Raw genomic sequence first — 19,997 nt, 5'->3', positions numbered from 1 at the left:
ATGAATCTCGAAAGAAATCCCATGAAACCCCAGAAGTAGCCTCTGAAGGCATGAGTTCCTGGAGAAATCTCAGATGGAACCTTTAAGGAATCTGAGAAGAGATCCCTGAGAGAACTTCTGAAGGAATACCAAAAGAAATCTGAGTTATAGCTCCCTGAGGAATCGCAGGAGAGGAATCCTAGAATAAATTTTTGAAGAAACTACAGGAGAGATTCCTGAATATTCCTAGAAGGAATTTCTGGAACAATCTCGGAATAATTTGTAGAGAAATTTTGGAATTAATTTAAAAGGAACTGATGTAATGAAGTAATCTCAGAAGATATTTCTTGAAAGTTCCAGAAAGAATCTCTGGAAGTATCTCTGGAGTACTTCCTGAACGATTCCAGGCAAAAGCTCCTGAAGGAATCTCAGAAGAAACTCCTGGAAGAACTCCAGACGCAACTTCTGAACGAATCCTAAAATCTGGAAAAAAAAATCTGGAACAAATATGTGTAGAAACCGTAAAGGATTTCGCAAAAAATGCAGACTGACCGAATTTTGTGAAAATCGTGCCACGGCTGTTGAGTCCGGCGCATCGCATTCCACCTTTCCGAACGGTGTTGAATGGTAGGCATGAGAGTGCGTCAACTTGTCGTAGTCCCTGACAAGATTCGAATGAGCTGGATAGTTCACCCAAAACCCTTATACCGTCCATCGTTGATTTGAGTAGTCTGGTCAGATTCCCAGGAAAGCCGTTTTCGTCCATGATTCTCGATAACTCTATGGGGTTGAAAATGTCGTATACCGCCTTGAAGTCGATGAATAGGTGATACGTTGAGACCTAGCATTCACGGAATGCTAGGTTTGAAGGATTTGCCGTACGGTGAAGATCTGGTCCAGCATTCAAAATGGCGATCGCTCTGAAGTTTTCACATTCCAAATTGTGATCTCCAGTGTCTACGTTCCCCACGCCATTCAGGTGCCCATCAAAGTACAACTTTCACCTTTCGATCACTTCTCGTCCGTCCATCAAGCGGCTCCCGTTCTTATCTCTGCATATTTCGGTTCACTACACGAAGCCGTTGCGGGATGCATTGAGCTTCTGGTAGAACTTCCGTGTTCATTGAAAACGGCACAGCAGTTCCATTTCTTCGTATTCTGCTTCTTCCAGGCGGTGCTTTTTCTCACGAAAGAGAGGACCATTGTGCACAGTTGAGTATTAAGGCGAAACTGGAAGCATTTCCCCATTTTTTGGTTTTTGATTTTTTATTAAATAACGAAGCAATATTGTCAAAATCGGTTTTCGTGCACATGTAGAGCATGGATAAAGGTATCTTCTGATTTGTTTGTGGTGGAAAATGTTTTTCGTTTTTGCAGAAACCATTTTTGAACAAAATTTTACAAAAAAATGGTTTCTGCGAAAATGGAAAACATTTTCCACCTAAAAAAAATTCAGAAGATTCCTTGATCCATGCTCTACATGTGCACGAAAACCGATTTTGAAAATATTGCTTCGTTATTAAATAAAAAATCAAAAACCGAAAAAAATAGAAAATGCTTCCAGTTTCGCCTTAAGTCCTTTCCTGGCACTCGAACGTCGATCCTCCGCCCCTAACATGGGATCTGACACTGTTGTGAGTCCATCTTCCGGAACGCGATTTCGATAACTTAACAAAGAGAGATATGTTGCCTTTCCTCTGCAAGGAATCCCTCCATAAGTATTTTCGGAGAATTCTTTAAAAGTTTTTTCTAGGATGCCTTTGCGAATTTTCAAGGAATATTTCTATGCAATCTCTTGGAACTCCTTCAGATTTACTAGGTTTCCCCAAAGGGGTTCCTTCTAGGATTCTTTCAAGAAAGTTTCTGAGATTCCTCCATCATTTTGCTTGTCTATCTCTTGGAATTCGATGAGAAGTTCTCTAGAAAAATAGTTTCACTCCCCTGGGCTGCCGGTGGACGCATAAATGTCCCATGTGCAAAAAGAGGCAATCGAGAAAATCGCGTCCAAAGTTCGAAAAAAGTAAATTGTCTCAACTATGAAGTATAAGTGCTGAATCGTGTTCTAACATTAACCAATTTTTAATTTGAGTACTATTTTTTTGTTTTAGAGCGATTTTATAGTTCCATAGGATTTCCAATGAAACGTGACGCTTATGCGTCCACTTTTAAGAATGTTACAAATCGGCCATGCATTTTTTCAACAATTTTCGGAACAAACTATCTATTTTTATTTCCCCATATGATAGTACCCCACGATACATGGTCATGGGCTGCAAAATCTCAATATTGCCAAAAATGCACATGGGACAATTATGCTTCCACCGGCAGTGGGATTGTTCCAGAAGTCGCTTCTGGCTCAGATGACCCTTTTCAAATTCTTTGTGAATTTATGGGGATTGCTGCAGAAGTTCCGCCAATCCGAATTCATTAAAGAACTCATTTCGAGAGATACATACTCATGAAATATCTTCTTAGAGAATGTTCTTGAGTTTTCACCAATATGTTCCTTTTCAAATTCGTTCAGCAGCTTCTGAGGTTTTCTACTGAAGTTCTTACAAACATATTTTCTGAAATACCTCTCTATAAATTCTACCTGATATTCCTGCGGGAGTTCCTCCTGGGGTTCCCCCAGGTATTCACCCTGGAATTCCTCCAAAAGTTCTTCTTAGATTCTTCATAGAAATTCTTCTAAAGTTCTTCTGAGACTCTTCATAGAGTTGATTCTGACATTCTTCAAGGAAATCTTTCTGGGACTCATTCAAGAATATCCCAGGCTGAATTCTCTTTATAATCGTCTTTGGAATTACTCCAGAATTTTTAATGTACTTCTTTCTTTTGGGAATCCTCCAGGAGTTCTTTCTAAGTTTTTGTACAGGAATTGCTTTCGAGAACCCTCCAGGAGCTCCTTCTAGGAATTCTACCAAAATCCCCAGGAACTCCATCTGGGAATTCTTGAGGAGTTTCTTCCGTTCTTCTTTCTGGGAATCGTACAGAAGTTCCTTCTGGGATTTTCCGTACTTTTTTCTGAAGATGCTCCAACGGTTTTTTCTGGGAATCCGCCAGGAATGCCGTTTGCAAATCTTCCAGAAAGAGGTCTTGGAGCATTCCTATTATTCCGTACGGAAATCTCTCAGGAGCTATTTTTGAGAATCTTCCAGATTTTCCTTTCCCGTGTTTTAAGAATCCTTCAGAAGTTCTTCCGAGAATCTTATAGGTGGTCTGGTAAATCTAGAGATCCTCAAGCTGTTCCTTGTGGGAATCCTCCAGGACTTTTTGTTAGAATTCTTTCGCCTTTTTCTTCAGGACATCCTCCTGGTAAGTTCCTTCTTGACAAACTTCGATATGTGCCTTTCGGAAGTCATTTAGGAGTGGTTGATGAAATTCCTGGATCGAATTCATGGACTCCAGGCTAAAATTCTGAAGGAAAAGTTTCCTGAAGAAATTTTCAGAAGAATTCTATTAAGGAATTCGGAAGAATTCACAGTAGGAATTCATGATGGAATCGCCAGAAGGAACTTCTTGGAGGAGTCCCCGGTAGGAATTCCAGAAGAAACCTTAGTTTTATTTACTTTTACTTGGTGATTGGCAGCCTAACTTCAAAAGGATATTCTTGTACGAAATCATACAGATTATAATCAAATAACGGGTGGCAGCTTTCAACTATCGCCTTCATCACAAAGAACTTAAGAACCTTAAAACATAATTTTTAATTATAAGCTCTTCTAATCACTGTCAAATAACGCTGCATTTATGTAAACAACCGGCACCAGGCCCAGCGCGCAAAAGTGTCATGATTTACGAATTTGTGTTGAATTTGTGTATAAATGTCCCAGCTTTCGATTGACGCAAAAATTTTGAAAGTCTTTGGTTGCCAACATGGTGAAAAAAAAGTTTTGGTATATAAATTCAAGATGGCGGTCGAAATAAATATGGCCAACCAAACTTTTTGTAACTTCAAAAAGTACCTCTATATATTCTCTTTTCAACAATATTTCGTTTTTGTGGTGGTTTATAAAGAAACTTTCGAATTATAACGGTTTGAATAAGCCAACAATTGGTCAAAATCGAGGGGTCCGCAAAACTGGTACTGGTTCTATCTAACGGGGGGTCCATCAATTAGAGTAACCAAATGCATTTTCCGTTCTATTTTGGGGAGGATTTTCAGAAAATCGCCACCTTAAACATTTTTTAAGACATGGTGTAAATAGTGGGACGGTCTCAGCGAGAGTTACCCACTATTCAATTACTATGATCCTTAAAACATCTATTTCCGCGACCAGCCCTGGAATGGTCAAATATTTCCACCGGCGTAGTCGCCGTCCTCGTCGCCGTCGTGCGGAGCATTTTGCGCCAATTCAAGGGAAAAACGGTTGATGGAGAAATCGACGGCTACTGGCGATGTGCACAATGTTTAGTACAAAACGCCTTTTAATCATAAACCCCATCTTGGCATGCTACGCGTTCCTACCGGTGGGTATACCTGAGGCGGGTGTTGTTTTATTTTCATTTTCCATGATCTGGTTGAGGGGCCATCGATATATCCGATTGTGGCGTGCGCCGCGGAGAAAATCAATGGTTATCATCACAAGACGCTGGCGTTCGCTGGCTAGCTGGGGAGCATTTTGCACATGCTTTGAAAGTAAAAAGGCTTTCTGTGTATGCACAAATTGGTCCGTTTGCAGGGGAGGTGAGGATTGCTGAATTGCAGAAAGACGAAATGACACGCTCTATCGAACATGGAACATGTAAAAGCTGAACGGAAAGCCGGGTTGCGTAGCTTGAGGAGAAAAGCGAATTTGATTTAGTAGCGAAAAACTACGAGCGTAGATAATTGATACTTTTGTTTTTTTTTTCTTTTTCGATTCCAGGGAGAGGGACGCACGTTTGGTGAGAATGGCGATTGATGTCGCCAAAAGATGTTGGGTTACGGCATTGGCCTTAGTTTTAAGCTTGTCGGGCATCCATGCTGGTGAACGATGGTCCCGGCAGCTGACAGATTATGGAAATGTGCAAGGCAGTGATTGGATTCCTCTGTCGCGGCCTGGAGATCGACAGGCTGGTGCTAAGGTGCTCAACTACTTTGACAATACTGGTTTTCTAGGAAACGATAACAGTGCCCAACCGCAGCATCACCAGTTCTCGTACGTGAACCAGCCATTCGGAGCACAGTCCAGCAGAGTGGTATTCCCACCGCCTCCAGTTGCACAGCCTCTTCAACAAGAACTAGAACCGGCATTCAACCAGCCCTTTGGCAGCCATCAGTCGTTTATTCAACATCCACCATTTGGCGGAGTGCAGACTATCCAGAGACATCCACTTCCAGCGTTCAATCCTCAGCTGCCGAAAGAAAACCTAGTCCAGGAGAAGCCTTCCTTAGTTGAGCATCAGTATCAGTTTCCATCCCAGGCTCAACCACAGACTACGCATCTTCGACAACCGCCAACTGCTGGTCACCCAGGACAACCTCCAGCTGGAGTGTCCCAAGAAGAAGTTCAACTGCTCTACGTCCCCGTAGAAACCCTGTACAATCAAAAACAAACGCCCGAAAATACTCGTTTTAATTCTTTGCCTCAGCCCGTTAGTGCATCGCTTATCAATGACTTCTATACAGCAGCGACAACTACGGCTAAACCAAGAACTACGAATACTCCATTCACAACCAAAGCTGCTCCGAGTGTTGCGTTGCCCAGCAAACCTAAGCCCAACCAACCTCCACTAGCAATGTTCATGTACAACGACGACAAACAAGCCAAGCTTTCCGTTTCAGATGCTTTATCGAATCTTAAGAACGTCAACAACATTGCCGTATTGGACAGCCTAAGCAAGAACTTGCCCAAGGTATTCATTGGGCCTTCCGGTTTAGCTCCGCCCAAAGGATACTCCAAATTCGAGTTGCCATATCTCTCCAGCATTGACCAAACCCGACTCAGTGCCAAGACTGGAGATCTTCCCTTCTTCGTAGCTCCACAAAGCTACAAGACTCCCGGGGGATTCTCTAAAATCCCACTTCCTGCTCCGCACGTTGGGTCTGTGATTGTACAGCAACCATTGATCCAGTCCAACTACTACCGTCAACCGGAGAACATCGAATACTACCAACCTGCGACCCTGAAGTTCACAGATATCACAACTAAATCTCCTATCACTTTACCTGCCAGCAAACCCCAGTACGATTCGGATCACTACACTTCTCCAACTTCAAAACCCACCACCGACCGAAGCAACTACAGTCGAGGAAATACTCAAACTCCACAAGAATCCTACCGACAACCACAAACAGAGCGCGCCCTTTTCTCTCACTCACCATTCAACAGCGTCAACACCAACCGACACATTGTCAACGAAGAATACTTCAACTTAGCCAAAACCAAGAAACCTACTACCCCAAGCCCAACACAAAGCTACAGCCCCAAGACCTACAAACCCTTCGACTTCAAACCCATCCCTGAACAGAAGATTCCTTTGTATCCAGAAACTGACGACTTTACTACCCAGAGAACCACAACTACGACAGAAAGGCCACACACTTCTCGACAAGAAGAGAACCGCATGAAATCTTTCTTCAAAGAGGAAAACTTCCGTAATCGACGACCTTACACACAGCCCACAGTTGCGTCTACATACGAAGAACAGGAAGTCACACAACCCGTTCGTGCCAGTCATGAAAAGGAAGGCCAATTCGTCCACAAATTCAAGCTGGTAGATTCGGTACGACCACAAACCACACCAGCAACCAAATCCGTGATCGACAATGCTTTCCTTGATTTCTTCCAGCAGGACAATCACGATACGCTCAAGACTGTCGTTTCAAACCAACCAGCCAACGGAGCGCAACAGGTCATTCGAAACAATTACTTCTCACAGAACACCAACGAAGAACCTCCGAAGCAGAAGTTCGTTAGCACATACTACGCCCCAACAACCACATCCACGACTTTGGGAACGACTACCCCAGCAGCTTCCTCAACCCTCCAAGATTCGTTCTTCAAGGAGTTCGAAGAGAAGAGCAAGCAATACGAACCGGAGACTTCCCGATTCCCACAAAGTCGTCTGCAAAATCAGGAATCATTCTTGAACCGCTTCACCGAGACGACATACACCAACAAGTACAAATACGAAACTAACACCGATGATGCTCATTACCCTGTTGAAGTCGTCACAACTCAGGAACCAATTAGGCACGATACGTCCAACGACGTAACAGTTCCTCCATCGGAGCAGTCGTACAGTATTCCCTCGGAGCTACCGCCGATCAGCGCAAACTTACCAGGTTTAGTAAACTCTCTCATGGAAGACGAATGGCCACACAAGAAGGGAGAACAGGACTCTTCACCACCAGCTACAACCAAAGGACACTTCCGCAAGCAGAACCACCGCACCACTGAAGCAACCACAACTCCAGAACCATATTCCTCGGAAGTCACGACTCGCCGCATTCGAGGACGACGCCCTACAACTGCCAGCTCTTCCAGTTATGACTCTGCAGCTCCCACTCGAGCTACAACCGTCAACCGAAGCCGATCGCGATATGTCGCAGCTGATGGCGAACGATCGAACAGCAGATCCCGAACTAGATCCCGCGCTCAGAGCGGCTCTTCTCGCAAGGAAGAAGAAAACCTCGAATATCAGCGCGATGTACTGAAACAGAACTACCCAGTCATCCGGCCAAGCTCCGCACCTGGAACAACCACCGCGACCACACCACCCCCGCCACCGCCAACCACGACTACATCCACAACCCTAGCGACGACCAGTCCTGTAACATACCAACAGATCTACGAAGAACAAACCGAACGATACAATCCGTACTATTCCTCGCCGGAACCCCAAAACTACTCCGAGGAACCAGCGAAATACGAAGAAGTGTCCATCCCCAAGAAGGAAATCTTCCACACCGAGAACTATTACGAACCGGAAGTAACCACGACGTTGCCACAGACTACCTACAAGCAGCTGTACAGCCCAGAACCAACCACGGAAGAAATCGACGACGAATCCGTACGCGTCCTGCCCGTTGACCACCCGGTTGAACCTAAACGCGAGAAACCCGTTGAAATTCAGCGTGAAAAACCCGCCGGCGCCATCCAGACTCAATTACCACGGCGACAACCGGCCCGGCAACCATCCTACCAGCTGCCAGAAGAACAACATCCAACCCCCTCGTACAACAGCCACGAAGACGAAATGGAAATCCGCAAGGTGGAAATCACTCCGCGACCCAGACGACCACTATCCCGACAACCAGTCTACTCACCCAGAACTACGGCCCACACGGAGCGACCGACCACGGAACGTACCACGCCCGAACCGTCATCATCATCATCATCGTCCAGAGGGTCATCTGTCCAGCGCCGTCCAGCGTTCGTGCGACGACCCGCTAGACCGCTGTACACGACGACCCCTGCCCCGACGACGACCTTCTCGAGCCGAGGCGTGTCCACCGGCGACGACGAACAGCCCACGCAAGGATCTTACACCGTGAGTTAGGCCCTCATAGGTCCTTTGGAGGTTTCGTCCAAAGTAATTCTTCTGTCTCGCTTTCAGGTGCGTCCCAAGAGTCGCCAGGACATCCTCCGCGGAAGAACCCGACGGCCAGTGACGACCACCGTAGCCACCACTACCACCGCTTCTCCAGAGCCTCCGGTCACTAGAGGGTTTGCGAGAAATAAGGACCTGAGAAGGGTGTCTCCGACCAGTCGATCTAGACAAGAAGTATTTCACTTCCCAAACTATAAGCCAGTTTCACTAATCCAATTTCCAATTAAATCCCCTCATTTTCAGCCACGAGAACGCGAACGTGACCAACGCGACCAACCCGCAGAGACGACAACGACGCAACCGCCGCGATTCCGCATCCGAGAGCGCACGCGCTTCAACCTGCAGCCGCAGGAATCGCAATGGTCGACCAAGCTGACGCAGAACTCGTTCCAACCGGTGCAGGACATCGAGTCGCGCAGCAAGAACTACGAGGGGGAACGAACGACGGCCACCGAGCCGGAAACGGAAATTGTAACCGCCAGTGCACTGCAGCAGCACCAGGAGGACGTCCAGCTGATCAGCGTATCGGCCAACATGGGCGGCGCACCGACGGCACAGGACGGCAAGGAACGAGGAAACGCCAAGCACGGCAGTGACGTTGTGGCGAAACAGGTGGAACTCAGCCAGGAGCCGCCGCGAGCGGAAGAGGACGAGGAGAATAGGTTGTAGAGAAGTATTAACTGACCTGTACGAACGGGCCCACAACGCTTGTTTCGTGCATTTCTACTATCACTAAAATGGTCTACAACGAGACGGACTTTACAGCTATAGTCTAGACTCTTACTACACTGATTTCTTCTACACGAACTCCTATTATTCGGATTTCAACCATCCATGGATGGCGCTATGCAGAAGTATGTACACTCGACAGTAGAGGCAATCATAAGTTATCTCATGCGATACCGCAAGATCAAGAAATTTTGAAACAATAGAGTCTTCAATAGAGGATTTACCTACACCAATTAGTTGACAATTTAGTCGCTTTGTTGACTTTGTTGACAAAAAGTTGAAATTTAGACCATTTTTTTTCATACAAAATCGACGATCGAATTTTTTGAAAATAAAAACGTTTTTTTTTTTTCATTACACCACATGTACCGTCGTGCGGGGTGTCATTGGGCCAAAGTGGGGTAACATTGGGCCACAATTCCGCACGTTTAGAATACGACGGGAATTCATATTGTTTGCTAGACTACTAGAATACATAATTCTAAGATACTTTGCATCTAATATCGAATTCTCTGACTTATATTTGATCCGTGGGATCGATGAACCAATGTTACCCTCTAGGCCCAATGTCACCCCGAACGACGGTACTTTATATTCCAACGTAGAACGAGTGGATTCCGTGCCTGGTTCTCTCGGCCTTATAAAGGGTTAAAGATTAAAACTACTCTATCTAGAGATCACAAGCAGATAGACAAGCTTCGTCTTCGACAAAGTTCGTCAGCAACAAGGCCGGATCTAAGGGGGGGGGCGGGCCCCGGGCCCACACATTTTAGGGGCTCCCACAAAAACCTTTTTTGGTTGCTAACATTAACTTTATTCTTCATATTGCTCAAGTACTGTTCGAAAATAAAGAAAAATATTTTTGCTCATCTCTTCGAGGGGTCTACAGGTCCACTTTGGCCCCAGGCCCCCACAATCCTTAATCTGGGCCTGGTCAGCAATCAAATGATTCAGAAGAAAGTTGTTGACTTTGTCGCTAGGTGGCGCTAGGTGTCAAGCAAAGTTTTAAAATGCTCTTACTCGGGATCCAAAGAAGATACAAAAGTGTCACTTTCATCAAAAATTTTAAAGAAGTCAGAGTTTTGAACTGCTGTATCTTAGGATCCAAAGCGTGTCGTATTCGGCAAAGTTTTTCAGGAAGTCTGAAACTCCTTACTCTCACTTTTCAGGATTGTTGTTCGGCATTCTTGCACCATGCCGTGCCCACTACATGCTTCTGGCATTGGTCACCTTCTGAATGCTGGATTGGCCATAGATCTCCATCCTGAGCGATTCCTCCCCGTCAGTGCCTTGATCTGTGGCCAGCTCAAATTGTTGTGGACTTTCCATATTTCCTTGCCGAGGCTGCGCCATAAGTTTCCAGGCCTGCATCTGCTGCAATGTCGTGCTGGGTTCCAATCTAAAGCTTGCTTGCAGATTTCTTTCCCGCCCTTGCGTAGAGTGTGGCCGATTCAACTCCATCTTCGCTCCCGAATTTCTGTTGCTATCGGCTTTTGATGATATCGACGATGAAGCTCCACGTTGGATATCCAACTGTGAGGCCACCATGTACGAATTGTATACCGCAGGCATCTACTGGTGACGACCTGCAGCCGTTGAGTGTTCTCCGCTGATACACACCAAGTTTCACCAGCGTACAATAGTACAGATTTCACGTTCGATTCGGATTTTGGTGCGTCGCCTAATCTGGTTGTTTTTCCATACATTTCTTAGAATCGCCAGTTCTAAGTCATTTAAGTGCTCCTTGGTCATGGAATGCTACAGCAACACACGATTTGGTTCACGATTAATCGTAGCTACCTATCTCGTGATTGCGATGAGGTACCGTAGCGGTGATAGTGTACATCCTTGCCTCACTTCAGTGACTACGCGGATGAGATCGGAGATGCCACCGAGAATGCCTCGTACTGTGCTTCAATGAGGCCGATGATTTTCTCAGGGCCACCTTTGTGCCTGAGAGCTTCCCACATGTTTTCGTGATTGAGACAGTCAAAAGCTTTTTCGTAATCAACGAACATCAGAAAGAGAGGCTCTTGGAATTCATTGATTTGCTCCAAGGTGATACGGAGTGTGAAAATATGGTCCACACAGGATCATCCGGCAAGGAATCCTGTTTGCTACCGTCATAGAGTTGTGTCAATCTTCTCCTGTATCCGATCGATCACCGGGGTTCTGTTAGAATTCATGCTACAGATAGCTGTTTTTTCTCCTGTAACGATGGAACTTAGGTGTTCGATTAATTAATTTTGTCTACTGGATCTTTCACTTATGGCTGCATGTTTCTGCAAGTTTTCTCATTCCTGGAGCTGATGATCACGTTCGGGTTGGTGGAGCCTCGTAGCCTTGCGGTTAGGGTCACCAAGCTTCTAATCACAACATGCTGTTCGATTCCCGCTCCGGGCGATGAAACTTTTCGTGAGAATTGTTCCTTCTCCATATCCACTTCCACTGGTGCATGCTCCGTGTGTCCCTTGTCTAGTGTTAAGTTTCATTCAGTCTGTGCAGCCTTTGGCTGAAGACGGAGTCCGCGTCTTTTTTTTAATGCGTCGAAGTGTGTTGGTGGCGTGGTTGATACTTGAAAACGGTTTCCAAAGTTCTTGAATCAACGTTTCAACTGGTCAGCCGAGTCGGTTAATAACTCTCCAAACGTATCTATCGCGGGCATCGTAGTATTAATCTTAGCCCACTAAGGCGACATGAGACATCTGTAGTAGGCTACAAATGCATTATCTAAACATAGGATGCTAGCGATGATTATACAGGAATCTGTCACTTGTATTTTACTATACCGAAGCGACAAGATGTGTTTTATTCTGCACTATTACAACATCCATACCTAACCGGCCAGAATGAAGCCTGATGAGTCTCCTCTGCTGTACGTGAGAGTCGTCTCCATTCGATTTGGCTGTGCGTCTCCAAACCCGCATTCTGCGAAGAGTCTGCAAATCGCCCTCCCCTTGATCAGCCCACCTAGCTCGCAACGTGAGGCATCGTAGAAGAGACAGATGTCACCGGTATTTGAGACTTTCTCGCCTTCGTCGGCTAGGGAATCCGCCCACACTCTTTTATGTCATCTACAAGAGCATTTCCCTTTCTTCTCGAGTGCCGAATAGCGCTGACGGGCTACGGCTTTGGCTCCTCGTGTTTTCGCTCGGTCTATCGCAGCTTTGGTGTTCCTTCGCTCATCTAATATCTTCCTCCAGGTATCATCTGTGATCCGCTACTTTCGCTGGGTGCGTAGCTCACCAAAGTTATTCTCGCTGGTGACGATGAAGGCATTCATTTATTTATTTCTTATTTCTACGTCTTCGGCAAAACTGCCGTACAGACTGATCAAACAGAGAAACAAAATTAACTTATATTTCTAATGCACGTTTTGAATTGTGTTCTACTAATATTAAAATCAAACCAAGGCAAATCGTTGACGAGGGCGAAGCATCTTTCCAGGGGATGATTATGGCCAAATACTGTCGTGTGCCTAGTAGCGTGGAACAGTTGACGCTGGCGGAGACGGCGAGCAGGAACATAAAAATTGACGCATTGCAGGAGCGGTGCACAGTCTAGATGTCCACTCACTATGTCGAAAGCAAGCATTCTTTGATGGTACTCCCGACGCTGGCGTAGAGATTCTAACCTAATTAGCTGGCGGCGGTGGTCGTATGGTGGCAATCTTTGCGGTTCAATTCATGGCAATCTTCTCAACGCAAATCGAACAAAACTACGCTGAACTCTTTCGATCCGCACCATATGAAGTTCTTGGTACGGAGCCCAGACTGGAACGGCGTATTCTAATATGCTCCGCACAAGACAACTGTATAGCGTTTTCAAGACGTAGACGTCGTCAAAGTCCGCAGCATTGCGGCGAATGAATCCTAGAACCGCAAAGGCTTTAGCAGTTGTCGTCGAGATATGCTCACTGAAGTTCAGTTTACAGTCTATCGTAACACCCAGGTCTTTGATAGAGGACACACGATCTACACTGTTGCCATTTATGCTGTAGTCGAAACTCGTAAGTGGCGTCGTTCTACAAAAACTGATCGTTTGCACTTTTTGATATTCAACTCCATGCCATTTGAGGAACACCAATCTGCTACGGCGTCGAAATCCTGTTGTAGCGCAGCACAGTACACAGCATTCCTGATAACATTCTATTGATCTTCTACGCTTCCACCTTCCGGAATTTCCGCAGGACGGTTCTCCATCTCCTCGACGAAGGACCAGCGTCTTCCAGTCGGCGTGTGTTGAACCGGTGCACTTTCTCCTCCCGTCGATGGATCCAAGCAATGTGCAACCAGATCTCGCTGATTAGGAGATGATGGTCGGATGCGCTGCTTTATTTCGCACATCAAGAAAGCTCAGTCTCCATTTTCGACTGATGCAGATGTGGTCGATTGGATTTTCCGTGACGCCATCACGGTAAGCCCATGTCACTTTGTGCACTGGTCGATGAAGGAAGAATGATCCCCCAATCACCATGTCATTGTTGCCAAAAACAACTCTGCAACCTACTCTCCGCTCTCACTCATTTCTCTGAGACCATGGCGCCCCATGACGTGCTCTTAGTCCGAGTTATCGGAACCAACTTTCGCGTTGAAATGAGGATCTTGATATCACCTTTTGGAATCTTATCCACGACAGCATTCAGTTAACTGTACAAATTCTCGTTATCTTGCATTTCGACAGTACCGTTTGGCGCGTATCGTTGGGTCATGCGAAGGGTTTAAGCCCGTGTTCTGAATCTGGCCACAATTATGTATGCTCTCATTGATCGATTCCCACTTCACGAGCGCAGTGTGGGCGTAAGCGATGAGCAGGAAACTACTCCATATTGATGAGGAGCGTATTCGCCACGTAAGCCAAAGGATAGCACAATTAGAGACGACGCCAGCCTCCAAACTCCAAAATCGGCCAACGGACTTCGCTCAGTCCTAGGATCTCAAGTTTCATATGGCATGCCTCATTGGCTAGTCGTGCCAGTTTGAACGCCGAATAGTCTCTGAATGAAATTCTGTATCCTTTCACTTATGGCAGCATGTTTCTGCAAATTTCTCGTTCCTGGAGCTGATGATCACTTTCGGAAAATCCTTTGGATCTTGTTGGTCAACAGCCCCAACGTGTATTATCAATCGGAATACTTCTTCTTCGGATGTGGTCTCGTCATCAACGGTGGCTGCAAGCGTATGTTTCCTCTAGTGATCGATTAGGCAAATATTACTCTGGGGATCCCCCCAGGTTATCCGTTCAATTTCAGTTGGAAGAAAATGATCTGGCGTAGCATGGGTTCATCGATGTGGAAAACGGGATTCGTTGAATGAAAGTTAGGTTAGGTATCTTTAATGAAGGTTTGCAGCCCGAGGTTCGTTCATCTCATAGCGTTGAATGAAATAGGATTCACCTATTGATTCATACTGGGCGCCGATTGGTTGTTTAGAAGCCAATCGAATGCTATTGACTTTATTCAGCACTATTTGTTTATACTATCTGATCAGCATGTCGAACAAGTAGTAGCTCTAGGGACAGGATTCGTCCGTTGTTTTCCACCTCGACCGTGAACTGGATTCTTGCATGGTATTGGTTGAAGATGTCTAGCACTTCTACGATATCCTCCCTGGATACTGTCAAAAGAAGATCATCCGCATACTTCTTCAACACTGGTATCGGAAACTTGATACTCTGGAAACATCTCTATGTCTAGAAGCATTTCCATTACCAAGTCCACGATCGCGGGTGTTGGCGGATTTCCCATTGCTGTTCCAAACACTTGCATATAGTAATGTCCTCTGAACCGGAAGTAGCTGCAGTCGAAGCAGAACTCGCGGTCAACACCAAGAACAGGGCAAGGTTAATGTTGGTGTTTTGTTTGAAGCACGAAGCACTATGTCTTTCGGAAAACAGGTGAATAATGAAAATGCATCGAGGGAACTTAGTACGTAGTTTGGCTTGAGTTGAACACTAAGTTGTACAATGTTCATGTACTCGCAGAACGTGAAGGAGTCCGTTACATTGTACTTCCCGGCGATGGACTTCTGGACAAGGTTCTGGATGATTTTCCCTTTGAATTGAGACAATGTGTACGATGGTGATATCATACATGATACCACTGGTATCTGTGGTGCTGTTGGGTAGCTCTTTCATTTCATTTCGATGGCACGTCGACTCTGGTACGTCGTCGATCATTGACCAATCCAAATTCCTGTGTGGTAGTGGTTTGTGTTCAGATTTCCCGTGTTAATCTATCTGTAAGAACTTTGTAAACATCTTTTGTTCTCCCGTATATGGATAGGCTTGCATTAGGTTTCGTGAGACATTTTTTGGACAACTCAATGAGTTGTAGTTCTTCCTCGTTTTCTTCTCATTTCATTATAACCGTTCTTCTTTGGGGATTTCTGAGAGTTCTCTTTGGGATTCATACCCAGGATTTCTGCAGGAAATTTTCTGCTGGAGTACCTTCCGATATTTCTCCAGGAATTTCTTACACGAAATTCGTAAGTCACTCTCGGAGACATTTTGAGAAACACTCTAGGAAAAATCTCTGTGATAAATACGGGAGTAACTAATAAAGAACTCGTAAAAGAAGCATCCACAATACCGGGATAAATTTTGATAGGCGTTTCGAGAAGAGCTCTAGGAATAATTAAGGTGAAACATCAAGAAATCCCTTTGCAATTTTCCATACAAACTTTAGAGGCACAAATCTGACGAAAGAAGCATCAAACTAAGCCGCACTTGTTAATCCTGGCTTTGCTCACTTGCAAAAAGAGGCAGCTTTTCCAAATCGAGCGCATTTGTTTACGAATTTTCAAGATTGGTGCTCTTGAAAACGCGAGTACGGGTCCAAGTCGGCCATTGTGGCAGCCATGTTTGTGTTCTTTGAAGTTTCTCCTTAAAAAAAAAAACAAAATGTAAAAATAATCTCAGGTGGATCACTGTAAGAAATCCGCTAAACAAGTATGAGGAAAAGCATGAAAAAGGCTTGGAAAAATATCAGCAATAGTTCCTGCAAAAATTGGGCACTACGGAGAAAAACTGAGAAACTGCAGGAAACTCACAGAAATTTCTTGAAGAATTTGCAGGAGAAACTTCGGCAGAAATCTCGGGAATAAATCATTGAGAAAATTCTAGAGGAATTCCTAGACAAATTTCTGGAGGAATTTTTAGAGGAATTCCTGGAGGAATCCTTGAAGAAATTCCTTAAGGAAGCCTTGGAGGAACCTCAGGAGAAATTTCTGACAAAACCTTTTAAGGAATTCCTGGAGGAAGTTCTGAAGGAATTCCTGGAGAAATTCTTTGAGAAATCCCTGGAGAAATCTTTGAAGCATTTTCTGGAGGAATATCTGGAGGACATCTTGGAGGATTGCCTGGAAAAAAATCCGGGCCAAATTGCTGGCGGAATCCCTGGAGGAATCTATGGATGAATTCCTGGAGGAGCCTCTAAAATAATTCTGAATCCAACGAGAATTCCAGGATAAAATCCTGGACGAATACTTAGAGGAATTCCTGGAGGAATTCCTGTGGGAATCCTTGAAGTAATTCCTCAAGAAATCCCTGAAGAATCTCTGGGAAAATCCAGGAGGAATGTGTGAAGAAATTCCTAGACGAATCGTTAGAGGAATTTCTGGAGTAATCCCAAGCGAAACCTGAAATCTGGATCAATTCTTGGAGGAATTCCTTGATGAATTCTTGGAAGAACCCCTGGAGAAATCCTTGGAGCGATTTCTGGATAAATTCGAAGAGGAATTCCTCGGGAAATTCCTGGAGCAATTCTTAGAGGAAATCCTGTAGGAATCTCCGGATGAATTTTTGGAGGAATCCCTGAAGAAATTCCTGGAAAAATCGTGGAGGAATTCCTAAGGAAATCCCAGGAGGAATCCCTGGAAGAATCTCTGGAGGAATTCCTGAAGGAATCCATGGAGAAATACTTGAAGGAATGCCTGGAGGTGCTCCTTGAGGAATCCCTAGAGAAATCCTTGGAGGAATCCTAGGCAAAATCTCTAGGGGAACCCCTGGAGGCATCCCTGGAGGAATTCTTGGAAAAATTTCTGAAGGAATGGAAAGTTTTTGGAGAAGTTCTTGGAGGAATTGCTGAAAAAATTCTGAAGAAGTTTCTGGAGGAATTCTCGAATGAATTTCAGAAGGAATTTTCGAACGAATTTCTGGAGGAATTACTGGAGAAACTCCTGGGGTAGTTATTGGATGTTTTCTTGGAGGAATTCCAGGAGGGGTCCTTGGAGAAATTCCTGCATAAAATCTGGGAGGAGAGCCTGTTGGAATTCCTGTAGAAATTTCTAAACAAACTCTTGGAGGAATCTCTAGAGGAATTCCTGAAAGAATCCCTGCAAGGAGGAGTTTTTGAAGGAAACCCTGGAGGAGTCCTAGGAAGAATTCCTGAAGAAATTCCAGAAGGAATTTATGAAGGAATCCCAGAGGAAGTTCCAGGAGAAGTCGCAGTGAAGAAATTCCAGGAAGTACTGAAGAAATCGCAGAAAGATATATTGAAGAAATCCTAAGAAGAGTTCTTGCAGGAACTTCTGGAGGGATCACTGTAGCAGTTCTTGAAGAAATCCCAGGAGGAATCTTGGGAGCAATCCCAAAAGAAATTCCTAAAGGAAGCCCTAAACAATTCCTGAAGAAAGTCCTGAAAGAGTTCCTAAAATAATTCCAGAAGGATTTCCGCAAGAAATCCGAAGAAAAGTTTCTGAAGGAATCCTTGGATGTTTTTTTTTTTTTAATTAATGGTGCAGTTGTTTCTGAAAGCATCACAGAAGGATTCCCGCGTGTATGCCAGGAGGAATTTTCGAAGATAATTTTTGGAAGATTTATTTGAGGTATCCCTGGATGGACTCCTAAAAGATTTTTTTGTACAAAATGTTTAAGGAAGTCCTTTGTTAATTTTTGAATATAATCTGGTAAAATTTTCTGAAAGAATTCTTGGAAGAAATTCCTGCAGAAATACTTCGAATAATCCCACATAAAATCTGGATCCAGATGGAATCTGAGCAATCTCTAGCAGAAATTTTTAAGAAATCCCTGAACAAATCTTTGAATGAATACCTGCAGAAATAGGATTCTTGATGAAATTGCTTCGAGAATTCTTGGAGAAATTACCCATGGAATCCTCGAAGAAAGTATTGGAACAACCACTGGAGGAAGCTCTAAAGATATCTCAGGAGAAATTTTCGGAGGAATGTCTGGTGAAATCCTTAGAGAAATGCTTGAAGGAATCTCTGGAGGAATCCATGGTGGAATCACCGAAGAAATCTATGGGAAAATTCCTGCAGGAATTAGTCGATGCATTCTTGCGGAAGTATCTGTGAAAATTTCAGAAGAAATTGTGGAAGGAATTGCTGAAGCATTTCTTGAAAAAGGCCTGAAACAATCACTATCGGAATCCCGCAAGACGTTTAGGAGCCCCTTCTGGCTACGCCAATGACAATTTTGAAGAGTTCTAAACAGTGATTCTCGTATGACATTACTAAATAAACATCATACATAACGTGGTACTTCCAGGAGATTAGGTTATTAAGAGAGTAACTCTTACTGTTATTGCTAATGTAAATCCTGGGATAGATCATTCGGTTATAGCACATTAAACAAGACTGCAGAGGACGAACGACTATGCACCGTCGACTTCAACACATCAAACTACAAATTTCAAACAAAACGTCCTACAATTACTAAAGCCTTTTCTTCTCCACTATATCGCAAATAATCCACATTTTAGCAACTCCCCCTCATTTGCTGAACTGCTCAACGACGTGATGAAGGAATACATCGACACTAACCTCCAGCAGGGTGAAACGGAAAGCAAACCCGCAGAAAATGAAGTGCTCCTAGAAGAACCCAAACCCGTCACCAGCGAACCGCCACGTGCTTCCGGCGAACGCAAACCCTACAACATTCGGTCCAACTTCCGCAAACGGGGTCGCTCCCACGCGGTAGACACCTTCGAAACAGCCGAATCGCAGCACATCAACAGCCACGTGTACAACACGGCCGGCTTCGAATCGCTCAAGACCATCGACAAGGCTGCCCTACAGGGTAAGAACTTGGCCAACGAAGCCAAGGGAAGCAACGTGGTACCGGAAGCTCCGGTGACAACTACAACCACCACAACGGAAGCACCGGCGACCGATCTTCCGGAAACGACAACGTACGGTGCACAGGACACTACCCCTCTCTATGAAACGACATCCATTCTACCGACTGAAAGGGAAGTTACCACGGCGATTCCTACGCTGGAGGCACAATCCGACGACGATGAACACCAGTTCTCGACGGAGCAGTTCTACGACGACGAGCAGGATCAAATCGAAGACGAAACCGATCATCAGCAGGGCATTTTCGACGACGTAAAAAAACAGCTTTCCGATCTATTTGCCATGGCCGAAAACGATCCGGAAACGGAGGAAGTCGAAGACGACGAAGAACAGTACAGGCCGGTGGCCATGGCCAGCTACCATGAAACAGAACAAGCCAGCACAGAAAATCCCATCACGAGCACCACGATATCGTCAGACGCCGTGGCGCCAGCTGCGAGCGAGAACCGGCAAGAAGCGGCGACGGACGTGGCCGCCAAAAGCGCCTCCGACGATGCCATGGGCCCGATGGCCATCCCAACGTCCACCTCCAATGGTATCACCCATGAAACGGAAATCTGCTACCGGGGGCGATGCATCAAAACCGACGAGAAGAAGCCCAAGAAGAGCAAGTTCAAGCAGAACTGAGCTTTGGCAGGGGGCGAAAATTTAGTC

At 45.1% G+C, this 19,997-nt stretch overlaps 1 protein-coding gene across 2 annotated transcripts in view; it reads left to right on the top strand.

Annotated features, from left to right (window-relative positions):
* Nucleotides 1–19,997, top strand: part of LOC109423331 (mucin-2) — a gene marked incomplete at its 3' end in the record, with an annotated part of 92,168 nt that extends 72,171 nt beyond the window's left edge. Inside the window, 5 exon segments of one of the 2 annotated variants that reach the window (XM_029870576.2) lie at nucleotides 4,848–6,687; nucleotides 6,757–8,457; nucleotides 8,524–8,691; nucleotides 8,761–9,179; nucleotides 18,968–19,997. In XM_029870576.2, coding sequence (XP_029726436.2) covers nucleotides 4,873–6,687; nucleotides 6,757–8,457; nucleotides 8,524–8,691; nucleotides 8,761–9,179; nucleotides 18,968–19,970 — 5,106 coding nt within the window. In that variant the 5' untranslated portion in view covers nucleotides 4,848–4,872. 2 annotated transcript variants of the gene reach the window in all.

This window comes from Aedes albopictus, chromosome 2, assembly GCF_035046485.1.
Source record: "Aedes albopictus strain Foshan chromosome 2, AalbF5, whole genome shotgun sequence".
Taxonomy (NCBI): Eukaryota; Metazoa; Arthropoda; class Insecta; order Diptera; family Culicidae; genus Aedes; species Aedes albopictus.
This window is presented reverse-complemented; position numbering and strand designations above follow the sequence as displayed.